This window comes from Cyphomyrmex costatus, unplaced genomic scaffold (assembly GCF_001594065.2).
Source record: "Cyphomyrmex costatus isolate MS0001 unplaced genomic scaffold, Ccosl1.0 scaffold1540, whole genome shotgun sequence".
Classification (NCBI taxonomy): domain Eukaryota; kingdom Metazoa; phylum Arthropoda; class Insecta; order Hymenoptera; family Formicidae; genus Cyphomyrmex; species Cyphomyrmex costatus.
Window position 1 is genome coordinate 6,091 of NW_017275545.1, and position 24,829 is coordinate 30,919.

The following is a 24,829-nucleotide window of genomic DNA, read 5'->3' on the forward strand; positions in this document are numbered from 1 at the left end:
GCACTTCCGGCACAAAATACATTTTGCCGCAGTTCGTTGAAGTTGAACCGAACGAACAGCAAGCAGCAAGCGGCAAAATCGAGAAAGCGTACAATATGTCCGTCGTTTCATTATGAAAATATTATTTATTGCAATAAATATTAGGAAAATAAACGAAGAATGGCTTCGGATAAGGTACGAATGTTTGTAAATTAGATCATTTTATACTTTACACTTTACTTTTTCAAATTTGTGATAAAGTATAAAATGATCTAATTTACGAACATGTATCCGTACCTTATCCGAAGATTTTGCGCCGGAAGTGCGTCGTCTAGCTTACATAAAATTCTTAACCAATAGTAACGAATTGCTGCTGCAGCGTGCTGCACATGAAAAAGTACCTTAAGTTATCACAATCGCAGAAAGTAAAGTAGCGGAATGATTGTAGAGTTCTGATTGGTCTCGCTGTTTCGTTCCGCTGTAGATTTCCGCTCAATGTGACCCGCCTTAGGGCGGGTTCACACCTTGACGGAAAGCGAAAAAGCAGTAGCCAATCAGGTAGTCGACTTTCTGTTAGTTTTGTACTATTTACTACCAGCACGAGTTTTGATCGGTTAACTGCTCTTCCGCTTTCCGCTTTTCCGTCAAGGTGTGAACCCGGTTTTATAGCGTTTTCTCATGGCTGCACCAGTGCAACACTCAGCTGAACTTTTGCACTAGTTCATCTTTCTTCCTTTTCTCTCCAGAAGAAGGGAAAAGGAAAAAGGATGAACTGGTGCAATCACCCTACACTGGTGCAGCCAAGAGAAAACGCTATTAATGTCCCATGGTGCGTAAGTGGATTAGCGAATCGCCAATCACAGAATCGTTCTGTTAGATTTGCTTGCAAAATTTGTGTAAACAGATCTTTTAGAGCTACTTAGAGCATAGATTTTGGCTACATTTGAGAAAACATACTTCATTTTCAGTGATAACAGCGCCACCTTGGAATGAGGGGGGTACTAAAAGTAAAACCTCAGTTTTGCATGCGGTGAGCTGCGGCAAATGCATATGGTGACCAATCAGGGGGTCTATTCTTGAAAAGAAACGTATACGAAAGTCTAGGGAAATACTACAGTATACGTTACGTTACTTTAGTATTTTCCTAATTTTTCGTATAGTTTCTTTTCAGGAATAGAGCCCCAGGGTATCGATTATGTAACTTTTTCTCTAGGGCGGAAACGTGAGAAGTGAAAATTTTTTGCATGTATGTGTATATGTTCATACATACATTCATAGAAATTTTCACTTTTCACGTTTCCGCTCTAAATAAAAAGCTACATACATGATTGATACCCAGGAGCCAGGCACATGCCGGACTCCTGCCGGATGCGGCATGCGCCTGGCTCCTGATTGGTCACTCATGCAGCTCACCGCATACATGGAGTCTTAGCTTTACATCTTTATTGTTCGCCAACGTTAAACAAAGATGAAATGATCACTGAGTTACACAGTGTCGCTTGTTGAAAAACTTTCAAAATTAATGGCTGCGTTGAGTAGAGAAAATAGCTTTGCAACCGTTATAACATTTTTTAGTATTAGTTCTCACTTTTGGTTCTTGATAGATATAAACGTATAAACAATTATATTATATTGAAGAATTTTACAAGTTGCAAAGCTACTTTCTCTGATGAACGCAGCCTTCGGTATATATAAATTAGTATTGTTCATTAGTTTGTTCACCGAATACAATTCTCCATCTCACAGACACAAATTAATGAGTCTATTTTAATCTTGGAAAGTAGAACATGGTTGCCAGGTCTCCAGATTTCGAGACCAATCTTCAGTTCGCTAGGAAAAATCATCAATTTTTCATTCGAATGTATATTTATAATATTATAACAATAATTCCACTATTTAGGGATTGTAAATTGTGACTGTTGAGACTATCTAGTGATTACTGACACTGTTTATTGGTCGATTTCTTTGGCGATCCTTTTTTTTGGAAACAATCAACCGGCCTCCAATCGAAATAGGAAATCCCCAGCACACGGACCTCTTTTTGAGTTCCACTCATGCAGTGCTCAGAACCTGGCAATCGTGAAATAGAGATGAGAAAAACAGTTCATTTTAATGAATTATGTTCATTCGCGAACTACTCATCTCTAGTGGAGAAGGATTTTTAAATCTGTAAGAAGAAAAAAATAATTGTTTATACAACAAGTTTTGCGTGTAGTCTATAATATAGACGACTTTGGAATCCTTTTAATATAAATTTTCTTGAGAATACTTTAATTACTAAACAAGTTCTTCTTTCATAGAACTTCGTTCGTCAATCCACTATAAGTACTCACAAGAACAACGATGATATATAACTTGGAATTCCTTTTGGCTCTGTTCTTTGGTTTAAAAGTATCGAATTATTCTTTTCGAAAACAATATAAACTCGGTAAGCATCTTCTCGCCGCACATACTCTATCTCTATCCACAAAAAATATGAAATCAAAAGATACCTGCAGTGAGAAATGACAATAAAATCGAATTGACATCGATTCGACATTGATTCCATTGTCATTTCTCACTAGGTAATACTAACAATATCAAATCTTATTGGACGTAAAAGTTTAAACTATAATAAATATCGATGAGAACACATGCCATAACGGTCAAACTGGATCTTGGATGCTTCTAATATATTATAATTTCGTGTGAATTTATATTTTACGTATATAGATTCTTACAAATAATACTAAAGTATTTATTATTTTTAATATATACATATTTCTGCCCCCCCCCCCCCCTTCCTTTTTTATAACATACTTTTTACCTTTAATTAAATACGAATATAATCATGTATATACTTACATTTTTTGTATTTCGTAAAGAAAATCGCGCATAAGAGTCATTTTAAATTGTAGATATATTTAGTATGCAATTTTTTTTAAGTGTCATTGCATTTAGCGACTATGCGCACAGTTAGTCTTTTTCTTGGATGAACGTGTTTAGCACCTTTAACACATCAAAACATTTTTTTATATGTATTATATATATATATATAATAGTATATATGGCCCGTATTCAAAACGTACTTTATCGATAAAAGTGCGCTTTTATCTCTGAAATTCTATAGTATACGTGACGTAAACTATAGCATGTTAGCGCGTTAACATCGTTGTTAGCGCCAAAGACATAAAGAATGGACTGCGCGATCCGTGTGTCAAAATGGTCAACGAAAATGAGAGAGAGGGATCGTGGAAGACGGCCATCTCCCTCTCATTATCTCTTCTATTACAACCATCGAATGGAAAAAGATAGAGATGGCCGTCTTCCACGGACCCTCTCTCTCATTTTCGTCGACACATTTTGATACTACTTATTGTTAGATACGGGATCGCGCAGTCCATTCTCTATGTTTTTGGTTAGCGCGAATACGGGCCTTTGTATATGTATGCATATGACATATGTATAAGGGTGATTCAAAATAAACTTTTGTCCTTGAAATATCATATACATACATTGATCCTGACTTAATTCTAAAGCTGAATCTACATTGGTTGTATCATAGCATCGTAAGCGTCGGTGAGACTTTAAATTGACACATCAGATTGGCTGATGCAATAAATTTGTGATCTGCAACGTCTACGATACGACGAATGTAGATTAGACTTAAGACAATTTTTCCATTACCGAAATTTTGACCGAAGCTTAATTTTCACAAATTAAGATGATATACTTATAGCAAGATGAAGTTAGTGAATTGCGGGATGCGTAGAGAAGGTAGGCAGGGGCGATGCAACTTACTGTCCAATCCGGGCGGAACCTTCGCGTCTGAATGAGATTATCCGATTGTTACACACGATAGCGCGTACACATGCAATCGCATTCTCACACACACACACACACACACACGCACAAGCACGCACGCATGCACGCACAACACATGCACACACACACAAAATAAATTACCTCATATATATTCGAGGACTTCGAATGAAATGTTACGATTTTTTTTCAAAACGAATCAATTATTTCTTAGATAAGAGGTCATTTTCCAAAAAAAAGAGGGAATGTTAGTAATAACAAAAAACCTCTAGCATCACAATTTAATTTTCCACAAATTGGTAACATTGCTGTAATTAGTACAATGGGTAAGGGTTGGATTATACTAGCCGTAATCTGTTAACTTATGGCGTAATCTGTAAAAATTGACCAATCACAGTTGAATGAGAGAGGAATAATCGATTATAATTAGTCAATTTTTACAGATTATAGCATAAGTTAACAGATTACGGCCAGTATAATCCAACCCTAAATCTTGACAATGGCCTGGTTTACATCGTGCACTTGATACGCGTACTAACTGGTTACTTTCTAAATTATCTTAATTTCAACGATATATGTAAATGTATACACAATAAACGTATTTAGTTAAACATTTTGATGCGTATTGTATCAATTTTATACATCATTCTTTAAATACATTGCTGAAATTAAGATAATTTAATAGAAAGTAACTAGTTAGTACGCGTATCAAGTGCACGATGTAAACCAGGCCAATAACGGAAGCAGCTTCGATGACTTTAACATATGTGAAGATCATGACCCTGAGTAACGTCCAACAGGTTTTAGCCGTCGCTCGTCCTTCGTTAAAAAGTTATTAACAAAAAAAGTTTTAAAAATAACGTACTATTTCTGCTATACATATACGATACTAAATACTATTCTACACCCTGTTAATAAGAAACGTTAAACCTTCCACGCGAAGTAATTCTTACCTCCTCTTCCCCCTGCAAAGGAACGCACGACTTCTATATGATTGTACTGTTGCACGTAGGTTTCGACTTTACACGAAACGAGAGCTATTTTACACCAAAAAATGCGTTGGATTAGGTTAGGTTATTTTTAACAGTGTGGAACCCCCCCCCCCCCGCAGGGGGCGGAACCTATTGCATTTATGCATACACTTAACAATGTACAAATGTTACAAACAATAATTCGCTGTTTTAAAAATAATAATGGAGCTCCTCCTGCGAAAGAGATCGCAACTTCCATGTCGCATTATGTTGTAAAGTGTATGCGTGGATATAATAGATTTCGCACCCCTGCGAAGGGGATCCACTACAGTTAAAAATAACCTAACCCCTAACCCAACCCATTTTTTTAGTCTGTGGATAGCTCTCGTTTTGCGTAAAGTCGAACCCAGTGAGAAATGGCTGGAAATGGCAATGGAATCGACGTTGAATTGATATCGATTCGACGTAGATTCCATTTCTCACTAAGAAATCTACGTGCAACAGTACAATTGTAGAAGTCGTTCGCCCCTTTGCAGAGGGGAGAGGAAAGTGAGAGTTATTTCGCGTAGAAAGTTGAATGATTTGGATAGTTTGATGCAATATTTGATAAGCAAAAAAGTTATTCGTGGAAGTTTTCAATAAAAATACAACGTTATTTTTGAAACCTTTTTTAAATAACTTTTTAACGCGCGAAGGACAACCGATGACAAAACCTGTTGGAAGATATTTAGAGTCATGACTTTTTTACAACATATGTCAATTTCAAGATCATCGGAGCTGTTTCCGTTTGTCAAGATTTACCGTAATTTGCACCTATTTACACCGTTTTTCGGTATAAATAGATGCAAACTTTTTGTGTAATAAGTTTTACTATAGTTTGGCTTTAATTACTACGTTTATATATATACACGGGGTTCGATTTACGCTGAAGTTATATAATCGATGTTATGAAAATGTTCAATCACGGTTATATTTCATTCTTCAGAGAAATAGCTATAATTGGCCAGTTTCATAATATCGATGTTATAACTTCGGCGTAAAGCGTGCCGTGTAATAGAGGTCAATAATAGTTTGTTAAAAAAAATTATTTTGTTACACAAGAACAAGAACTTTTTCGCTTACAATTTTTACATGTGTAGCACCAGCAAGCCAAACGATAACCAGAGAGTCATTTCAAACAAAAGACTGTTTTTTTTTTTAAACAAGTTAACACTTTCGGAAAAGGAATCATTTCTGCAAAGAATATATTCATAATATATTCTATTCGCAACTGAGATTCTAATAATTAAAACTTAGCGCCATCTAAACATCCTCTCTTAATCGTTGACTATTTTAATAAATTTAAATATTATAATATTTAACAAAGTTTTCTTTTTAGTTTAAAAATAATCCTTAAAGGATATCTATTCTTAACATTTAACATACGTCATATTCATTATTAAACTTTATAACTATTAGACTTAAAATATTTATTATAATCAAATTTTTTTAATTAATTAATAAATGTACGATTTAAAAAGATTTTAGTATTTGTTAATTAATTAATAAATTCGCATTAAATACGTAACAAGCTTTACTTGCTTAAAATTAAATTTTTTAATTTCTCAAATTTGATATTATCGAGTGATTTTGGAAACACATCTGCTATTTGTTCATCACTAAGACAATACTTCAGTTCTATTATATTTTCGGAATATTTTTCACTTAAAAAATGATATCTAACATCTATGTGTTTATTTCGTTTGTTGCCTATACCATTCTTTATAATTTGTATTCTGTATATAGTACTCTGGTTATCAATATTTAAAATGACTTTAATAAAATTTTCTGTTATTTTCTCAAATAAAACTCTAAGATATATTATTTCTTTTACACATTCCGCTGTCGCAATAAACTCTGTCTCAAAAATTCTCTTCTATATTGTCACTTCTTAGTTTAGATACTTGAAATTACCATTTTGCTTCAGCCATATTAATAAAATTTTTTACTTTATCTGCAACTTCATATTTTTTTCCCAACAAATAGATTACAGTAAAATATGTAAAATTATCAAGAAAAGTAAGAATATAATTTTTCTTAGGTATCCCACGTACTTAGTTCTATCGGTCCACATATATTAATGTGTATAAATTCGACAAGTCTTGTCGTTTTTTTATAGTACAAATTAAAATAAATAAACGGTCTATTTCGAACTAAATAAATTGTTCTTAAATTTTATATTCATTCGAATGTATTGTCTAGAATATTGTCTTAGAATAAAGAAGTTTTTTTCTGAGTCTGAGAAGATCTGTTCTGAGTCCAGACAAAAGACTGTTTTTTTTTTTTTTTTAACAAGATAACAACGCTTCCGGAAATGGATTCCGCAAAGAATGGCGCGTTTAGCGGACTCAACAGTTGAGTGAGCGCTCGCTATTATTGGTGCATTCTTCTAGATTAAAAATTCTGATTGGATGATCTAAAAGAATACACCAATAATAACGAGCGCTCAACTCAACTGTTGAATCCGCTGAACGCGACCATTAGGTGCATCCAGAAGCATGACCGCTTACTAAGCGCTCAATGAGCTTTTTTATCTGATTGGCATATTCCATTAGGTCTAAAATATAAACCAAACAGGTATACAAGAGCTCACTGAGCGCTCAATGAGCGGTCGTGCTTCTGGATGCACCCCATTATATTCATAACCCAGTGAGAAATGACTGTCATTTCTCACTGGGAATAGATTTGCAACTGAAATTCTAGTAATTAAAACTTAGCGCCATCTAAAAATAGATACCTCACGTTTATTCTCCAGCAGTGTGTGCGTGTGTGTGTGCGTGCGTGCGTGCGTGTGTGTGTGCGTGCGTGCGTGCGTGCGTGTGTGTGTGTGTGTGAGAATGTGATTGCATGTATATGTACGCGCTATCGTGTGTACTTGTGTAGCAATCGGCTGATTGCAGCGAGATGCGAAGGTTCCGCCCGGATCGAACAATGAGTTGCATCGCTCCTGCTTACCTTCTCTACGTGTCCTGTAATTCGCTAACTTCATTTTGTTATAATTTGAAAACTAAGCTTTGGACAAAATTTCGGCAAAGGAAAAATTGTCTTAAGCCTAATCTACATTCATCGTATTGCAAACGTCGTAAGTCACAAACTTAAAGCCCATTCTACATTGATCGTATCGTAGGCGTCGCAAGTCACAAATTTGTTGCAACAACCAATCCGATGTGTCAATTTAAAGTCTCACAACGCTTACGATGCTACGATATGACCAATGTAGAACCAGTTTCAGAATTAAGTCAGGAAAATGACATTTCAAGAACAGACGTTTATTTTAAATCACCCTGTATATTCCATATGCACGCATGTGCGCCTGCACACACACATACGCACACATATAATTATATTTAAATTATATGGCATTATATGTATACATTTACATCCAATTATACAATAGATTATACCATAATTGTATAAATAATTTTTAATTTTGTACGTAGTGATTATGAATAATTTTATATAGGGATATATGATATTCTTACTGAGACGATGTTCCTTCACTCCAAGCAGATGATGCTTTTCTCTTGTTTGAGTTCTGAAATGAAATGGATAAAGAAATTGTGTAATATTTACGTTAAAAAATCTGTAATATTTTATTTTATCCAGCTTTGGAAACAAAATACAGTACCAGATACATTAGCATGCATTTTAATCGTGAAAAAGGAATATTTACTTTGTGAAACTGCTACAAAGAAATTGAACAGAAACAAAAACATCAAAAACACTATCAGTAATTACATTGACTCCATCATCCCCTTAAAATTTATAAAGTAAAATGATATAATATTCATAACTAAGATCATAAAGAATAAAATATTTGTTGTAAAATGGAGGTATTCATTGAAAAAATAAGTAAAGGCCAAAAATTTCGATACTTAACTCAACGGCACACTTAGATCATTCGTGTTCATGCCATTTGTAATTAATTTTTATTTCTTAGATATTTGCGTAATTTTTATAACTTTTCCAAACTTCTTTTTTGATATCTACATAGGATAATTTAATAGAGACCTTAAAGAACATGTGTAAATTTGTACAGAATTTTTCGAGCACTAAAATTATCAAAATAAGTGTCATTGCAGAATTAAGAATCATAAAATATAATAAGAACCTAAAAAACAAAAGTTTCAATAAAAATTAAAATTTAAAATAGCACATAAAGATTTAGAAGTCTCTATTTCCAATAGATAACGCATTCAAAAATTTTTTTAAATAAATAAAAGAATTTAAATATTCCATTTTAATATATTTTGTACATAATATGCATGACATAATTCGTATAATTTATTAAAAGAAATATTATAAAACATTAAAATAATAGACATATATATATATATATATAACATTAATACATGTTACAACAATTGCATTGTATAAAACAGCATGCTATTTACAAAAAATAAATTTTCATATACATCGTAGTAATTATCATTGTATTGTGATATACCACCCTACTGAAAAAAATCATATCACAAAATTACATAATAAAATCATGTAATTAAAACGGGTAAATTACGTAACGGATTGTTCCAAATCAGTACGTGAATTTTTTAAAATCACGTAATTTGAAAAGTCACACAATGATATGTTTTTTCTTTCTATTTTATTATTTAATTCTTTAAAATTCGATAACTAAAATCACATATATAACAGATGAAATTATTTTTAATATCATATGATTTTTCAAATTTTAAAAAATATGGTGATTTTAAAAAATTAAGTAATGATTTAGAATTTAGAAACAATTCATTATGTAATTTACTTGTTTTTTAATTACATAATTTCGTTATGTAACTTCGTGATGTGATTTTTTTCAGTATAATAAGGGCATACCAATATCGAATAATTAGAAATTATGCAACAATTACATATATAATTAGAAATCATGCATTTTGAAAATTTTATACCTGTTGTTGCAAATCTTCTTTTTCTTTTGTAGCATCATCTGTCAGCCCATCATTTTGCTCACATAGCTCTTCTATTAATTGCAGTAAATAAGATATATCAGCACCACCGTTAGATAATACGTATTTATATTTATGATTAACTTAAGATTTATTTCCCTTCGCGTACAAAAGGTGACAACAAGCAAAACAAAGATATTAGAAAATTCGATGGAGGCGGAGTCTTCACATCCCGTCATCTAGCGCCAACCAGCCAACAATTGAACTACTGCGAGTAGGTAACATAGGCCGGTATTCATAGTCGGTTCTTATTTCAAGACTGCCTTAAGTAATGTCTTAAGATGCTAAAGCGGCCCTCTGATTGGTTCGTAACTCTTCAAGACTGAAGACGGTCTTGAGTATAAGAACTGACTATGAATACCGGCCATAGGGTGCGTTCCGTTACTCACACGGTGCGCATAATGCATCGTTTATCCTTGTTGCTCATTAAATATTAAACAAGGACAATGGATCATCATGCGCAACATGCGCGATACAGAACGCACCTCTAACCAATAGGTTCTTGTTTCCTTGGGCAACGTTACATCAGCGCTAATTCCGATTTCTCCCGCCAAATAGCGTAGTGACATCGAATTTCCTATTTCCCAATACTGATATACATAAAAAGATAAAAACGTCAATACGACGCTCGAATTTGAACTTAAAAAATTTAGTGGATACAATAATCATCTTGACATTTTTACTTTGCCTTCTATGCCGCCTCCCATGCGTAGGTAAGTCTCTCTTTTTGAATAGATTATATATAGGAACACATAGTTTTTAAATTAAAAAAAGATCACATAAGAAAAATATAAAAAATATAGAATGTTAAAGATATATTTGGAATATACAGAATAACCAATGCAATCTATATATTCAATAGAGGTAAGAAATTTTTTTGAAAATGATATTTATAATGTTATGATCAACTTGGAATTAAAAGTATAGTATGTAAAAAATTAATAAATGTAGCAAACACTTATTTATTATATATTTAAACTATAGATAAACTTATCTGTATTATATATCTAAACTGAACCTAACACCTATCTATAATATCTAACTCTATATCCTAACTTACATAAAAATCTGAGAAAAATTTACCTTTTTCTTGTTTTGAAACAAGCGAAATATCGTTCTTAGCAGGATCATTTTCGTCGCAATCTAGCGTAATAGTTTCGCAATCTAGCGTAATAGTTTCTATTTTGCTTTCTTCCAATGGTTTTACTTTTTTTTGATCATTTTTCATCAAGCCTTTATCTCGATTCTGTGTCAACTCTGAAAATTTTCTAATTTTGCGTACAAAGAAATCCTTATTTGATGATGAAATCATTTCTTTGATATTTAGTAACAAAACAGCGAAGATTTCGTTGGCTTCAACCTTTAAACGTGTCAAAGCAATTCTCAGGTCTATTTTTAATAGTTCATCTGTGTCTTGATCAATTAAACTTAGGAACGTTTCGCTATTGCTATTAATAAGAGACACTATTTTGTCGGATCTTGGAATAAAATGGATTTCCTTAATTGTGTTATCAGTCTTATTTATAGTTTTTCCTTCGAAGAAAGTTGATATTGGCAACTGCTTTTGTAGAATTTTTGTGATTAGAATATCGTTAATTACACCTTCACAAGTCATAATATAATTAACCAATAGTTTGATTACTCTCTGAAGTCTTAAACATGTCTTCCATAAATTATCACTGATAAAAACAATATATACCATATACAAACAATGAAACATTAGTAACACATATTATGGATAATCATATTATATAATAGAGAAAAGCTTAAATTGTTCTTTTTGATATATACATTATAAATCAATTTAAATATTAAATAATTCGGTACTAAACATTTTTATTATACAATTAAGTTGTTAATCTGTACCATATCAATCTCTTGAACCATAAAATAATATTTGAATAGTTGTTAATTACCTGGTTTCAGTATTTTCTGATGCTTTAACATCATTAGTGTCATTCATGTTTGTTTCAAAAAGATTAACTTTCTTATGATGCTGTTCAAGCGTTTGTGTTAACATCTGACTGACTTCATCCTTCAAACGAGCGTTGTATAATCTGTTCATTTCCTCGATTGAATCTTTAACGTTGGAAACATCTTGCTGGTTTGTTACCGACCTATTATTTGTCTTTGTTGATATCAATTCCTAAACAATTACAATAGATTTTACCGTAAACATCTTTGTACTAGTGTTTTAAATCATAAATACATTAACAACAATTCTCACAAGACGAACTCATACATACCTAGTAACATTCAGAATTAATCATGTTCAAGAAAATAATATAAATGGTAAAGGCAAATAAAAGACCTATAAACGAGCAAATTAATAGTTCAGATAATACATTTTAAAGATGGAACGTTTCGACTTGTTATGTTATAAACTTATGTTATATTTCATTATAATATACTATAATAATATACCCTACTGAAAAACATTACATCACAAAATTACATAACGAAATCATGTAATTTCATTATGTAATTTTGTGACGTGATTTTTTTCAGTAAGGTATGTTATAATCAAAATGGTTATTGATTAGATGTTAATTATGCTGTTTTGTTTAGGCTTTATTCTTAACTCTATTTTTACACAAAATCCTACCTGAAGTTGTTCTTGAAGACGTGTTAGTTTGGCATCTTGTTGTTCTAACTTTTGGTTTTCTTGCTTAGCATTACTTGTGAATTCATTTAGCAGTTTTAGTAAATTATTCGACCAATTATTTTCATCATTTGTTTTCATCGATGATGCCTACATAATTGCAACACATTTTACAATAAACATCTTCTCATGCTTAATAAAACAATTAAAATATTATAGTTTATAAAGTTATATAATTATGTATAAGAGATAATACGCAGTTTTGTCACGAAATGGACGTTATATAAATATTATATATAATTATATAATATATTATATGATTATGGACGTATTAAATACATTAAATGTACAATATCACAAACATCACATGATATTCAAAAATTGTGTTAAGATATGAAATGTATTAATAATAATTAATGCCTATATATGTATTAATCACGCGTCTACAATTTCATCTGAATCTTCAGCACACATTAATGACATAAATTGATAAAATAATATAACAGAGTCACGATCATGGTTGTCAGGTATCCAGTTTTCCATCGGAGACTTCAGTTTTTAGGATCAATTTCCGATTCTCTGGTTGATCATCTCCGGTTTTTTGCTCGCATGGGATATTCACTAATTTTATTATCTAGTATTCTGTACGATATTAAGTTATGTGAAAAATAATATGGTAAAAGAATATTTATTTTAATAAGAAAGTCTGTGATTATGTTTACACTTTATGTTGTAATAGTATTGTATAAGAAAATGTCTGTGATTGTGTTAAAAAAGTAACGCGTTTTTGAAAGAACTATAACTTGTTACCAATTTTAAAAAGTAACGCATTATTGTTACTTGAAAAGTAACGATTTGTTACTTTTGTTATAGTGCTAAAGTAAGTTATAAGATCTTAAAATTTCATTAGCTAATAATTAATTTAATATTAAATGTGAAATAAATATTTAAAAAATATAATAAATATTTAAACTTGAAACTCTCTACTGACAAGTTTATATATATATATAGAGTAAGCTTTTCTCTATATTAAACTTATCTTCAGTTTTACTAATGCCGTTTCCAATGTAGATTAACTTTAATCTCAATTTACCTTAGTGTTCATCTTTTTCTAATTTTTAGAATTAGAAAAAGACGAAGAGTAAATTGAACCGAGATTAAAGTTAATCTACATTGATGGAAATAGGCATAATTTTTTTATTTTCTTAATATCGTTATTTTATTGTACTCATTTTTATAAGAATTTAGATGAAACATTGTTTTTGAACGTTAATGTTCTTTGGAGGAAATAAATAGGTGAAGTCTTTATCAATAGACTTATTTCACAATCATATAGGTACATAAAACCGAAACAACGCGTTTTTATGTAACATCGTTTAGCGTCCTACGTCGGAATATTTTTATTCAATCAAATCTAAAGGTAGAATTTCACGAGCTGCTCAAATCGGCCGTTTTAGCGACAAAAAGGATCAAATGGTCTAAATTTACGAATATCGAACATTAATTTAGATCGTGTGATCCTTTTTGTCGCTGAAACGGCCAGTTTAAGTAACTCGTGAAATTATACCTTTATGCATGCGATTAATGTGTGCTATTGATTACGTTTACACGGCACTCTTAATCAGGTTTAGTAACACAATTACTGATGTTACTGATGACAACATACGTTAAGGTCATTGGAGGATGGCTGATTATACTAAATATTTATCAGAAAATGTTTATAATAGCAGATGGATTTATTTCTATGCAAAAGTACACATTACGTTTACCCTCTACAGAAATATCAACGAATTTAGAAGTATATTGAAATTAATGAGCGGTAGTGTATACGATAGGCTTTATAAGATCGATGTTACAATTTCAACATAAATCAAACTGTTTAAACGTAATAATTAGTGAATGTAAATTACTATTATTTATAATACATGTGTTAATTATTCTCGCATAAAGATATTTTGCTTTGTATTGGTAATAATGTTACATATTAGACTCACTTCACTACGGTGTTACTATATCGGTAACTGAAATACAGATAAAATAAATCCTTGCGTATAAACGAACAAAGAATTATAACGACGGATGTCATTAAATTCGATTAAAGGTGCCGTATAAACGTAGTCGCGTTGACGCGCGGTCATTACTCGATTTATTGAATAAGTATAAAAATAATCGGGAACTAATATAAAAAAGATACATGGTACCGTGAACGTCTGAAGCTCTAAACACAATGCGAGGCAACAGCGATTATAGAAACAAGCAATATATAATTGTTGCCTTCCATTGCAATGCCGCGAAAGAAATAAAAATGCCAATCGCGTATAAATTGTAGTTTTGCTTTTTCATCTGTTCTGATCTGTTCTTTCAATGAAAAATCTGAACACTGATTGGTAGGCTATAGATGATAGACAGAATTCCAACTCGTCAGAAATTTATCGCATTATTCCGTATTCTTATGGTATGCATTCCCATATGTTGGATTCTTCTGTTCCTATTACTGGCTACGTTTACACCGTGCGCTTAGTCCGCAATCTATACGATAGGTGTCTTTGTTTAACCTACAGGATAAACAAGGACATCTATTGTTTAGGCCGCGGCCTAAATGCACGGTGTAAATGTAGCCACTGTCGCTGTCGTTATTCTCTCGCATTGTATCTCGGGCTTGAGTAATGTCGGAATCGGAAAGTCACCTAGGAGATTTGAAGAAAAACTAAAGTAACGATAATAGTAACGACTAAATTCGTTACTATAAAAATGTAACGACGTTATTGTTACCGTTACAGACAGAAAGAAGTAACGAAAACGGCAAGAGCGTTACAAGTAACGTGTTACTTTCCAACCCTGATTTACTCTATGTTGGTTTAATAATAACAAAAAAATGTGCAACAATGGTCATAATGTACAAAAAAAGCCCTGTACGTTTTTTGAAAAGCATTGGCCGTCTCCGGTCGAAACAACAAATCTCCATCGTACTAATAAACCTGGATAATGCTCAGTAAATTTATTCTATGACTTTTTATCGATGATCTTACTAGTTAGGAATGCCATTGCGCTGAAATTTTACATGGTGAAAAAACTGCGCAACGTGATAGTATAACGATATCGAATTGTTAAAAGTTACAGAATAGACGTACAGAAGGCTTATTACGGTTTTCGAATTGGGTGAAAATGACGAAAGTAAGAAACTCACCCAATTATGGTTTATCTGTTTCGTTTGGTGTGATTTGATTTCGTGAAAATGTGAGATTACTATACCGGATACTAGTTATTACTAGTTATACTAGTACTAGTTATTTCACATTTTCACTTGACAATTCCATATTTGGGTGATATATTGGGACAAAGTCACGTGAAATGAAAATATGGTTAAATTCACCGAAAAACCGCAATAAACCTCCAGGATCTGACAATCGTGGTCATAATAAATGAATAAAGTTTTCCTCACCTGGTGCATAGTGGATATGGGTACATTCAATTCATTCTCTAGCTTTGTTTTCATATCATGAATTTGACACTCGTACAATTCCTTCTGCTCTTCGAGCATTTTGTCATAATTAGTCTTAACATCCTGAATTTTTTTTACATTGAGTTCTAAATTTTGTTGCAAGGCTTGGATGCTAACCTCATGTTCTGATTTTTTTGCCGTAATATCGTGTATTTGACACTGGTATCGCTCTTTTTGTTTTGTAACCATTTCCTCGTAATAAGTCTTGATATTCTGAATTTCTTTCACTTTTAATTCTATTTCCTGTTGTAATACTTTAGTATTATCCGCATATTTTGTTTTCTTTGCCTCAATATCGCGAATTTGATACTCGTAGAATTCTTTTTGTTCGTTGAGCATTTTTTTATTATCAGCCTTGGTATTCTGAATTTCTTTCACTTTTAATTCTATTTCCTGTTGCAATACTTGAGCGTTATCCGCATATTTTGTTTTCTTTGCCTCAATATCGCGAATTTGATCCTCATAGAATTCTTTCTGTTCGTTGAGCATTTTCTTATAATCAGCCTTGATATTCTGAATTTCTTTCACTTTTAATTCTATTTCCTGTTGCAATACTTGAGTGTTATCCGCATATTTTGTTTTTTTTGCCTCAATATCACGAATTTGATCCTCGTAGAATTCTTTCTGCTCGTTGAGCATTTTCTTATAATCAGTTTTGACATTCTGAATTTCTTTCACTTTTAATTCTATTTCCTGTTGCAATACTTGAATGTTATCTGCATATTTTGTTTTCTTTGCCTCAATATTGCAAATTTGATGATCGTAGAATTCTTTCTGCTCGTTGAGCATTGTCTCGTAATTCTGAATTTCTTTCACTTTGAGTTCTAATTTTTGTTGCAAAGCTTGGATGTTAACTTCATGTTCTGTTCTTTTAACCTTGCTATCGTACATTTTATTCTCGTGCCATTCTTTCTGTCTGTTAAGCTTTTTCTTGTAATAAACCTTCAAATTTTGAACTTCTTCCACTTTTAGTTCGAATTTCCGTTGCAGTTTTCGGATGCTATCCTCATGTTTTATTTTAAGGTTTACTTGCTTTTCAACATCTGAAATCTTATTTTTCAAGTGTTCATTAAAGGCATCTAATGTTGTATGTCGGTATTCTTTCAACGAATCGACTGTCTCTGCTAGATATTTGTACTTATTTTTTGTATCCATCAGTTGTTCCTCATGTGTTTTCTTCAAGATATCGGCTTCTTTCAGTTTATAATTTGCTTCCATCCATTTTGATTCTAAATTGTGAAATTCCTGGAGTAATGCATGTTCTTTCTTGATCTTTTCATCGAGCTTTTTCTTCGTCTCCTGGTGCTGAGCAATTTCCTCTTCCAACTTCAAATGTTCGAATTTTCTCGACGAACTTGCCTCTTTTATCGACTCTTCGTACATATTTTTCATGTAATTCAGTTGTTCCTTATACATTGTCTTTTCGCTATCAATGTCTCTTAGTTTCATGTTTACTTTGTTCAAATCTGAATCAAGTAAAAAAACTTTTTGCTGTTCTACCTTTATTTGTTCGAAGTATCGCTCTAGCTGATCCTCGTAGGAGGTATACAAGGTTTCCCCCCCGTATCGAACGATCGCATTCGTAGTATTTGACTGAACTGAGGATTGCTCGAAATCTTCATCTTCTAATCTATTGCTCAGAGTTCTTTCATATATCTGTCTGTTTTCAACAGCTGACTGTGCCACAGTATATTTGCACGACATATCATGCAATTGGATTTTTAGCGAGTTATTTTCTTCCTTCAATGATTGTTCGATATTCTTTCCAGATTCCAAAATTTTCATTAACTCGTTGTACTTTGACGTTATTTGCTCCAGCTGAAGTTGGTACGACCTGATCTGCTCATCTAATAACGCTTTTTCTTTCTGGAAATGTAGACTTTTCTTATGCTGTTCGTTTTGTCCTTCAAGTTTTAATTCATCAAATTTTGTTTTAATGTTTTGGCCTATATTTGACTCAACAGTATTTTGCAACTCTGTATAATTTATCAATTTTTGCTTTAACGTTTCGGTAGTTTGTTCGTAATGATCTAACTTTATCCGAAAGGCGGACAATTCCTTGTCATGCCTATTATCCAAGTCTTGCTGCACGTCCTGTTTGATTTTATTAATTCTTGCTTCATGTTGTTTATGCTGGGCACGAATCTCATCGATATTAAAATTCTTTTCCGTGGCGATAAGGTGATTTTCTTCATTTAGATTACTCAGCTGCACTTTGTAATCATTTATTTCTGCGTTTTGTGTTTTTTTCTCCGTCTCCAATGTCTGTACATGTATACGAATATTTGTCAACTGCGTGTCTAAGCGACGAATTATCTCTTCCTGATGGTTTATCGTTGTTTTCAAAACTTTAATCTAAAATATTCGGGACATAATCGGGAGTGTTAGGTATTTATAGTAAGGTTACAATGTCTCTTGCAGATAAAATTTGTTCTAAAGATGATGTCAAGTGCTCTACCAGATTGTCGCATCGATTTGCTGCCTTTTCAGGCTTCTAAAACTAATTATGATAAACAAGAACTATGACAGGATTGACAGAAAAAGTTCAGTGGGTGGAAAAAGCCAGAGTAAATTCCGGATTTTACTGAACCGGAGTTTATTCACCAGAATGAACTGATAAAAACTACAAAATTGATTAATATATAATATTACAACATGTTTACATATTTTATATTATATATAATATAATATATTGTACATAGAATATTTTAATTTATTATGCGCGCGCAGGCGTTTTCAGAAATAACTGCACGGACTATCCATTTATGGATACAATCAGATCCAGAAAAACAAATAAATGCAAACAAACACAAATATAGAAAAATGAAAACTAAAAAACTTGTTTCACTAAATAAAAATAATCGAAAGTATTGACGCTCATTAAAATAATCGTATATGATATAAAATATATGCATTGTATCACGAAAAAACAGTATTAACGTTTATTAAAATATTTGCATATATCACTTACAATATACATTGCACTATAAAAAAATTTTACCAATTGAGATCTGGTTCGCATTTACCATTTAATAACTTAAATTGGAAAACTCTTTCAATTGATGCTGAACTCGCTGGACAGTCATATAAGTGAGTGACAAAATTAATAAAATCTGTAGAGAAATTACTAATTTCTCTGAAGCGCGAGATGACTGTGTATCTTTATGCGAATCTTTATCGAGTTTTATTGATTATTTCATCAATAAACTGAATGAGCATAATTATTTAGCTTTTTATTTGCTCTTTTACACATAAATTCTTACGCACAGAATAGTAATCAAGACTATGGAGAACCTCAGGCTGCCTCGAAGGCTGCCTGTAAATTAGGATATCGATAATTTTGCTTATTTGATTATTTTTAATAGAAGAGACTAGTTTTTTCCGGTTTTTGTCATTGGCATTGACTCTATCCAAAAATGTGGAATTTTACCAACCATGAAATACGAACCAATACGATAATAAATTTTTTAACAAGGACATATTAAAAACAAACAGAGCTGCGAAATAAATACATTTAATAACAAATTTTTAATTTAAAAAAAAAACAAATGTTTCTACCTCACACGAGATCATTTTCAATGTCATTACAACGTCGGAAAAAGTTAAAATTATAATTCATACTAAAGAAAGAGGTTACTTGTAACTTGATGTACATGCAGCTAATTCTTGTGATATTTTTTCAAGAATAGTAATTTAGTATCAAGTTTCTCTATTATTATGATTGTAGCGCAGTAGATTATGGTTAGTATTGTTGTAATGATGATATATGCATCGCGTATTTTGCATCAACTTTTTTTTAAAAATCAAATGTGTGGATCATTGGACATGACTGTTAAAAATATTAAAGGCTTAGTCTTTACATATCAAGTATTAAGATATGTGTTCCATAAAATACAATGGTATTCAGAACACGTTTTTATTGATAAAAGCGCACTTTTATCTCTGAAATTATATGTAACGTAAACTGTAATATGTTACAGCGCTAATATCGTTGTAAGCGCGTTCTGGTCACGAGTCAATATGTATAAGAACAAAACATAAATTTAAGAAAGCTTGGTAAATTTATAAAAATGAATATGATAGAGAAGACAATTTTATTTGTATCTGGAGACACGGTAGTGTCTCGGCGCTAAGCCAAGCGCACGACACTGCCGTGCTTCCTTTACGCGATATATAGTTATCTAAATATGTATTGCATACCATCTTCGCTTATTGTAATTGTAGATGTAATAAAATGAGCTATTTTATCTTAGAGTGGCACGTTATAAATGATGGTTGTTTTAAGAGTAATAATTCGAGACGTACAATAAACTAAAATTATAGAAGAGGAAGGTAGGAAGAGGGATTACATTAGGAAAGGGAGAACATTAGGAAAAGAGAAAAAGGACTAATGAGAGTAATAGTTCTAGTGGAAAAATAGGTATTGTGAAGGGATTCCATTCTCAATGTCATTCTGTTCTAAAACTTTTAAAATTTCATTAAAGAAAAAACAAAATACACTATAATGCCAATTATCTTGCAGAAATATATGCAAATAAAAATACCAAGTGTAAGCTACATAAAATCTCTTGTATTTCGATGTTAATTTTTCTGATAATTCTACAGGTCAGAAAAAAAATTCCGTGTTCGGTGATTTTTTCGAATAGGCTTTAATTTTCGAGTTTTTATATTTTGAAAATCAGCCGTGCTTCGGGTGGCGTAGATCAGCCGTTCCATTGATATACAAGCAGTACGATTGGCTCAGATGGTTATACTCTGTTCAACGAGAGAATGACCTCAGATCGGCTGAAAACTCGTGCAGATCTTTGCCCGTTTTTCATAGCGTTGTATTGCAGCTTGCTAATGCCCCGTATCTCTCTCAAAAGATATTATCATACAATTAAATTACTCTTTATTTATTTACTAGTATTTCATTATAATTATTCCGAAAATAATATCATTAAACAGTTAATTATTCTGCCAATTCATAAATTCTACACAATAAAATGGAAAATTTGATATCAAAATGTCGTTACGTATATGGTAATGAATGTGTAACCCCACTTCACGTATTATATCACACCTTCCATCAGTATTACCAATCTGAGCCGCGCGCAACGCACGCATGAAAAAGCCGAGCGACGTACGTGTGCGCTCGGCCTTTCGGCTTTTCGCACACGTATGTCGTTCGACTCGTGTGCATGCGTTGCGCGTCTCAGATCTGGTAACACTGCCTCCCATGCGCAAAACGAGATCATTTTCTCGTTGAATGGTGCTCACGTTTATAGGTGCTCGCGTTGGAAATCAAAGGATGCGAGTTCGAGACGTAGATAGTGCAGTAAAGAAACTGAAGTGCGCGATATCCACAGAACAACATATGAATGGCCGACAATTTCGGGAGCTCGCAAATAACCGGCTCGTGTAAACTTGGGACATAGGCTACGTTTGCACTTATGCGCTTATTATTAGTCCGCAACCTATACAATATATGTATTTGATTAACTTACAAGATAAACAAGGACACTTATTGTACAGGTCGTTGTATAAGCGCAAATTTTTAAAATTTAAAAACTCGAAAACTGAAGCCTATTCGAGAAAATCACTGAACACAGAAATTATTTTCTGGTCTATAGAGTTACCAAAAAAATTGACATCAAAATACAAAGTACCATTTCAGGAGTTTCCCTTGTTAGTGATAATACAATTATAATCTATCTGGACTAACACTGAAGTAAAATTGTAACTGTCGTTATTACTGAAAGCAAAAGCTCATTCCAAATTTATTAAATGTATTTAAAAATGTATCAAAATTTTATTGCGATGTAAGTTTACGTTTTACAACTTTTAACAGAAAAAAATGTAAAAATACAAACAAAAAATAACTCTTGGTAAACACTGACAATAACGGAAGCAGCTCCGATGATCTTGACCTTGACGTATGTTGTCAAGGTCATAACCCTGAATAACCTCCAACAGGTTTTAGCCGTCGCTCGTCCTTCATTAAAAAGTTATTTAAAAAAAAGTTTCAAAAATAATGTTGTATTTTTATTGAAAACTTCCACGAATAACTTTTTTGCTTGTATCAAATATTGCATAAAACTATTCAAATCATTCAACTTTCCACGCGGAACAACTCTCACTTCCCCCTCCCCCCTACAAAGGGTCGAACGACTTCTACAATTATACTGTCGCACGTGGATTTCGACTTTACGCGAAACGAGAGCTATGTCACATCCACGTGCAACAATACAATCATAAAAGTCGTGCGCCGCTTTGCAGGGGGGAGAGGAGATGAGAGTTACTTTGCGTGGAAGGTTTAACGTTTCTAAACAGGGGAGGTGTAGAATAATACTTAATATAGTATATGTATAGCAGAAATAGTACGTTATTTTTGAAACTTTTTTTGTAAATAACACTTTAATGAAGGACGAGCGACGGCTAAGATCTGTTGGAGGTTATTCAGGGTCATGACCTTGACAACATATGTCAAGATCAAGGTTATCGGAGCTGCTTCTGTTATTGTTAAAGTTTACCCAACTCTCGAGAATGTCAAATAGTAGAATAAACTAGTGAAAGACTAATCAGAGTTTTTGCTTTGTAATTGGTGCAAAAATAAATTTATATTATTTTTAACACATTATTTATATTATATTATTTTGTTAACAACTAGTTGGTAAATCAAGTAACAACAAATATTCAGTAAATCCATAGGAGAGAGTGGTCTAAATCGGACCTATTTGCAGTTTTTGTTCTCTATAAGGCGTAAATAAAATCCGATCATAAAACCAATGGTGCCGTTTGAAAGATCATTTAATTTCCTTCATTTTTGCTTGAGACTATTTTGACGTATCTCTTTTGTCGAACTATAATGGAAAATGTAAAAATGCATTTTCCGTTCGATTTGGAACTCATAGTATTGAGTAAAAGCGAGCAATTTAAGACTCAAAGATAAAAATACAGTTTGTATATTATTAGAATTAAAATCATTAAAAATTCCATCAATTTGAGTCTGATGACACACATGATATTTTATTAATTTAATGTTTCTTACACCAGATCTGGTCGGTTGATCACCAGTACTACAACCAGATTGTGACGAACCTTCTTTCTTCGATGAATTAGCTGGCTTATACGTTTTTTGTATACATAGATCCGATTTGGACACGGATTCTTTCGAACGATTGGAACAAATTTTACAATAAATCGCAAAAGTAATCATAAAACTTGATATTTTTGAATTCTACACTCTTTAATTATCTTAAATCAATTACCGTTCAAATTTTTAACATCTTTTAAATAATGATTTACAAGAATTTTCTTTTTTAAAAAGAAAAAAAAACATAATAAATACATTATAAATGTATTATAAATGTATTATAATTATTAATACATTTTAAAAACATTGTTTATTTTACATTATAAATAGCAAAATAGCACATAAATCTGCTTAACCGTATTTATTTAAATTAAAAAGGTCCGATTTAGGACATTTTCCCCTATAATTTTATATTATATTATATTTTTTCTTAAATTATTTAATATTTGAGATATTAATATTTGAGAGTTAATATATGACTTCCATGGCTGATGTGACGACAATTCTCAACAGTATTCCTCTGGAACACTTCGAGAGAGCGTTCCAGAGCATGTATGAAAGATCTATTTTGTGTGTAGAGAGGGAAGGGATGTATGTTGAAAATTAAATAATTAAAATAGTTTTCTTCAATACTTTAGTATATCTTTTCTCAGTGTAATCCCGGAACTTTTTGAACGCATTGTATATTTTGGCATCAATTGCCATACAAAAACTTTCATTTAGCCTTTCATTAATTTGTTCTCCTATAAAAAGTATGTTTATAAATAAAAAAAAAAGCAGCATACCTTCAGCATAATCTTTATATTTTTATTCCGGTTCTGTGATGAGTTTGAGAAGGGTGTCTCTTCTTGTAAATAATCAATCTCTGCATTAGAGGGCCCAGCTACAGCTTCTTTTTCCTTTCTTAATTTGTCGAACTTTTTGTCTGTTATATCCTTTAAGGATGTGCCTTCAGTTATCTAATACAGCAACAGAAGAACGAACACGACTCAATTAATATATAAACGCTGCAAATCAAGTATACATTCAGGCAAGTTATTTTCTTTCTCTTACTACCTTAGATTTCTGCTGTCTGGTCATCCTATCAAACAATGACTCATTGTCAGATAATATGTCATTCTTCTCCTCCATAGGCTTCTCCACATACTTTATCAATGGTTTTCTTCCTCTTTTTGATGGCTGTAACAAGATACAATTGCACATTTTAAGAAATAGGTCATTATTAATAACAAAAAACGAAATGTTATTCCTAATGCAAAAAAGAAATTTCTATTGTGTTTCTTCAAAATTTTAGTGACTAAATGCATACGGACAATGCATAGAACGCAAAAACAATAATATAAAAAAACAAGGTTTTGCTTTAATGCGACGCTGAAACTATGGCCCGCCGCAGCCAGCCGCTGATAATAGTCGAATACGAGCGTAGGCCTCTACGGCGTACTCGGCTCGCGACGGGAATTTTTATTCTCGTGTACGAGAATTGTTTAAAATGTTACAAATATTATTTACCGCACTCCAAACATAAAGTATGGAGTGAGTAATATAAAATAATTATATTACAAAATTATAAGTAATGTTTTTATTTTAAGCGTGATTTCTCGTTAAAAGTACTAACACGCGGTACTTTGGCACCTCATAAAGGAGCTCGGAAGAATTTTTTCCAATAGAGGAGATCACGCACAATCGATCAGTATCGATTAGAAAAAAAGGACGGCTCTTTATCATTTTTTAAAACGATTTTTTAATGTACTGAAAATTGACGGAAAGATTCTGTTTAAAAAAATTCAAAGTGACTTTGCCCTGATCATGACAAGTAGTGAGGAAGTAACGTGCTCGATCGATCCGAATTGGTATGTCCATCGGCGGAAAATCCGGACTCTATTAATTACATATATA

General features: G+C 32.2%; 1 protein-coding gene across 4 annotated transcripts in view; it reads right to left on the reverse strand.

Annotated features, from left to right (window-relative positions):
- Window positions 1-1,480: 1,480 nt before the first annotated feature.
- Window positions 1,481-24,829, reverse strand: part of LOC108783571 (putative leucine-rich repeat-containing protein DDB_G0290503) — a 24,041-nt gene continuing 692 nt past the window's right edge. The window contains exons 2-12 of one of the 4 annotated variants that reach the window (XM_018552170.1): window positions 23,990-24,112; window positions 23,719-23,892; window positions 15,799-18,123; window positions 12,360-12,506; window positions 11,671-11,900; window positions 10,838-11,433; window positions 9,698-9,768; window positions 8,273-8,325; window positions 2,824-2,967; window positions 2,313-2,439; window positions 1,481-2,146 (exon numbers count right to left, since the gene is read on the reverse strand). In XM_018552170.1, coding sequence (XP_018407672.1) covers window positions 2,961-2,967; window positions 8,273-8,325; window positions 9,698-9,768; window positions 10,838-11,433; window positions 11,671-11,900; window positions 12,360-12,506; window positions 15,799-18,123; window positions 23,719-23,892; window positions 23,990-24,112 — 3,726 coding nt within the window. In that variant the 3' untranslated portion in view covers window positions 1,481-2,146; window positions 2,313-2,439; window positions 2,824-2,960. Of the gene's footprint in view, window positions 2,147-2,312; window positions 2,440-2,823; window positions 2,968-8,196; window positions 8,326-9,697; window positions 9,769-10,837; window positions 11,434-11,670; window positions 11,901-12,359; window positions 12,507-15,798; window positions 18,214-23,718; window positions 23,893-23,989; window positions 24,113-24,829 lie in introns of those variants that run through there. The other 3 variants (XM_018552167.1, XM_018552168.1, XM_018552169.1) reach the window with 3 other exon arrangements.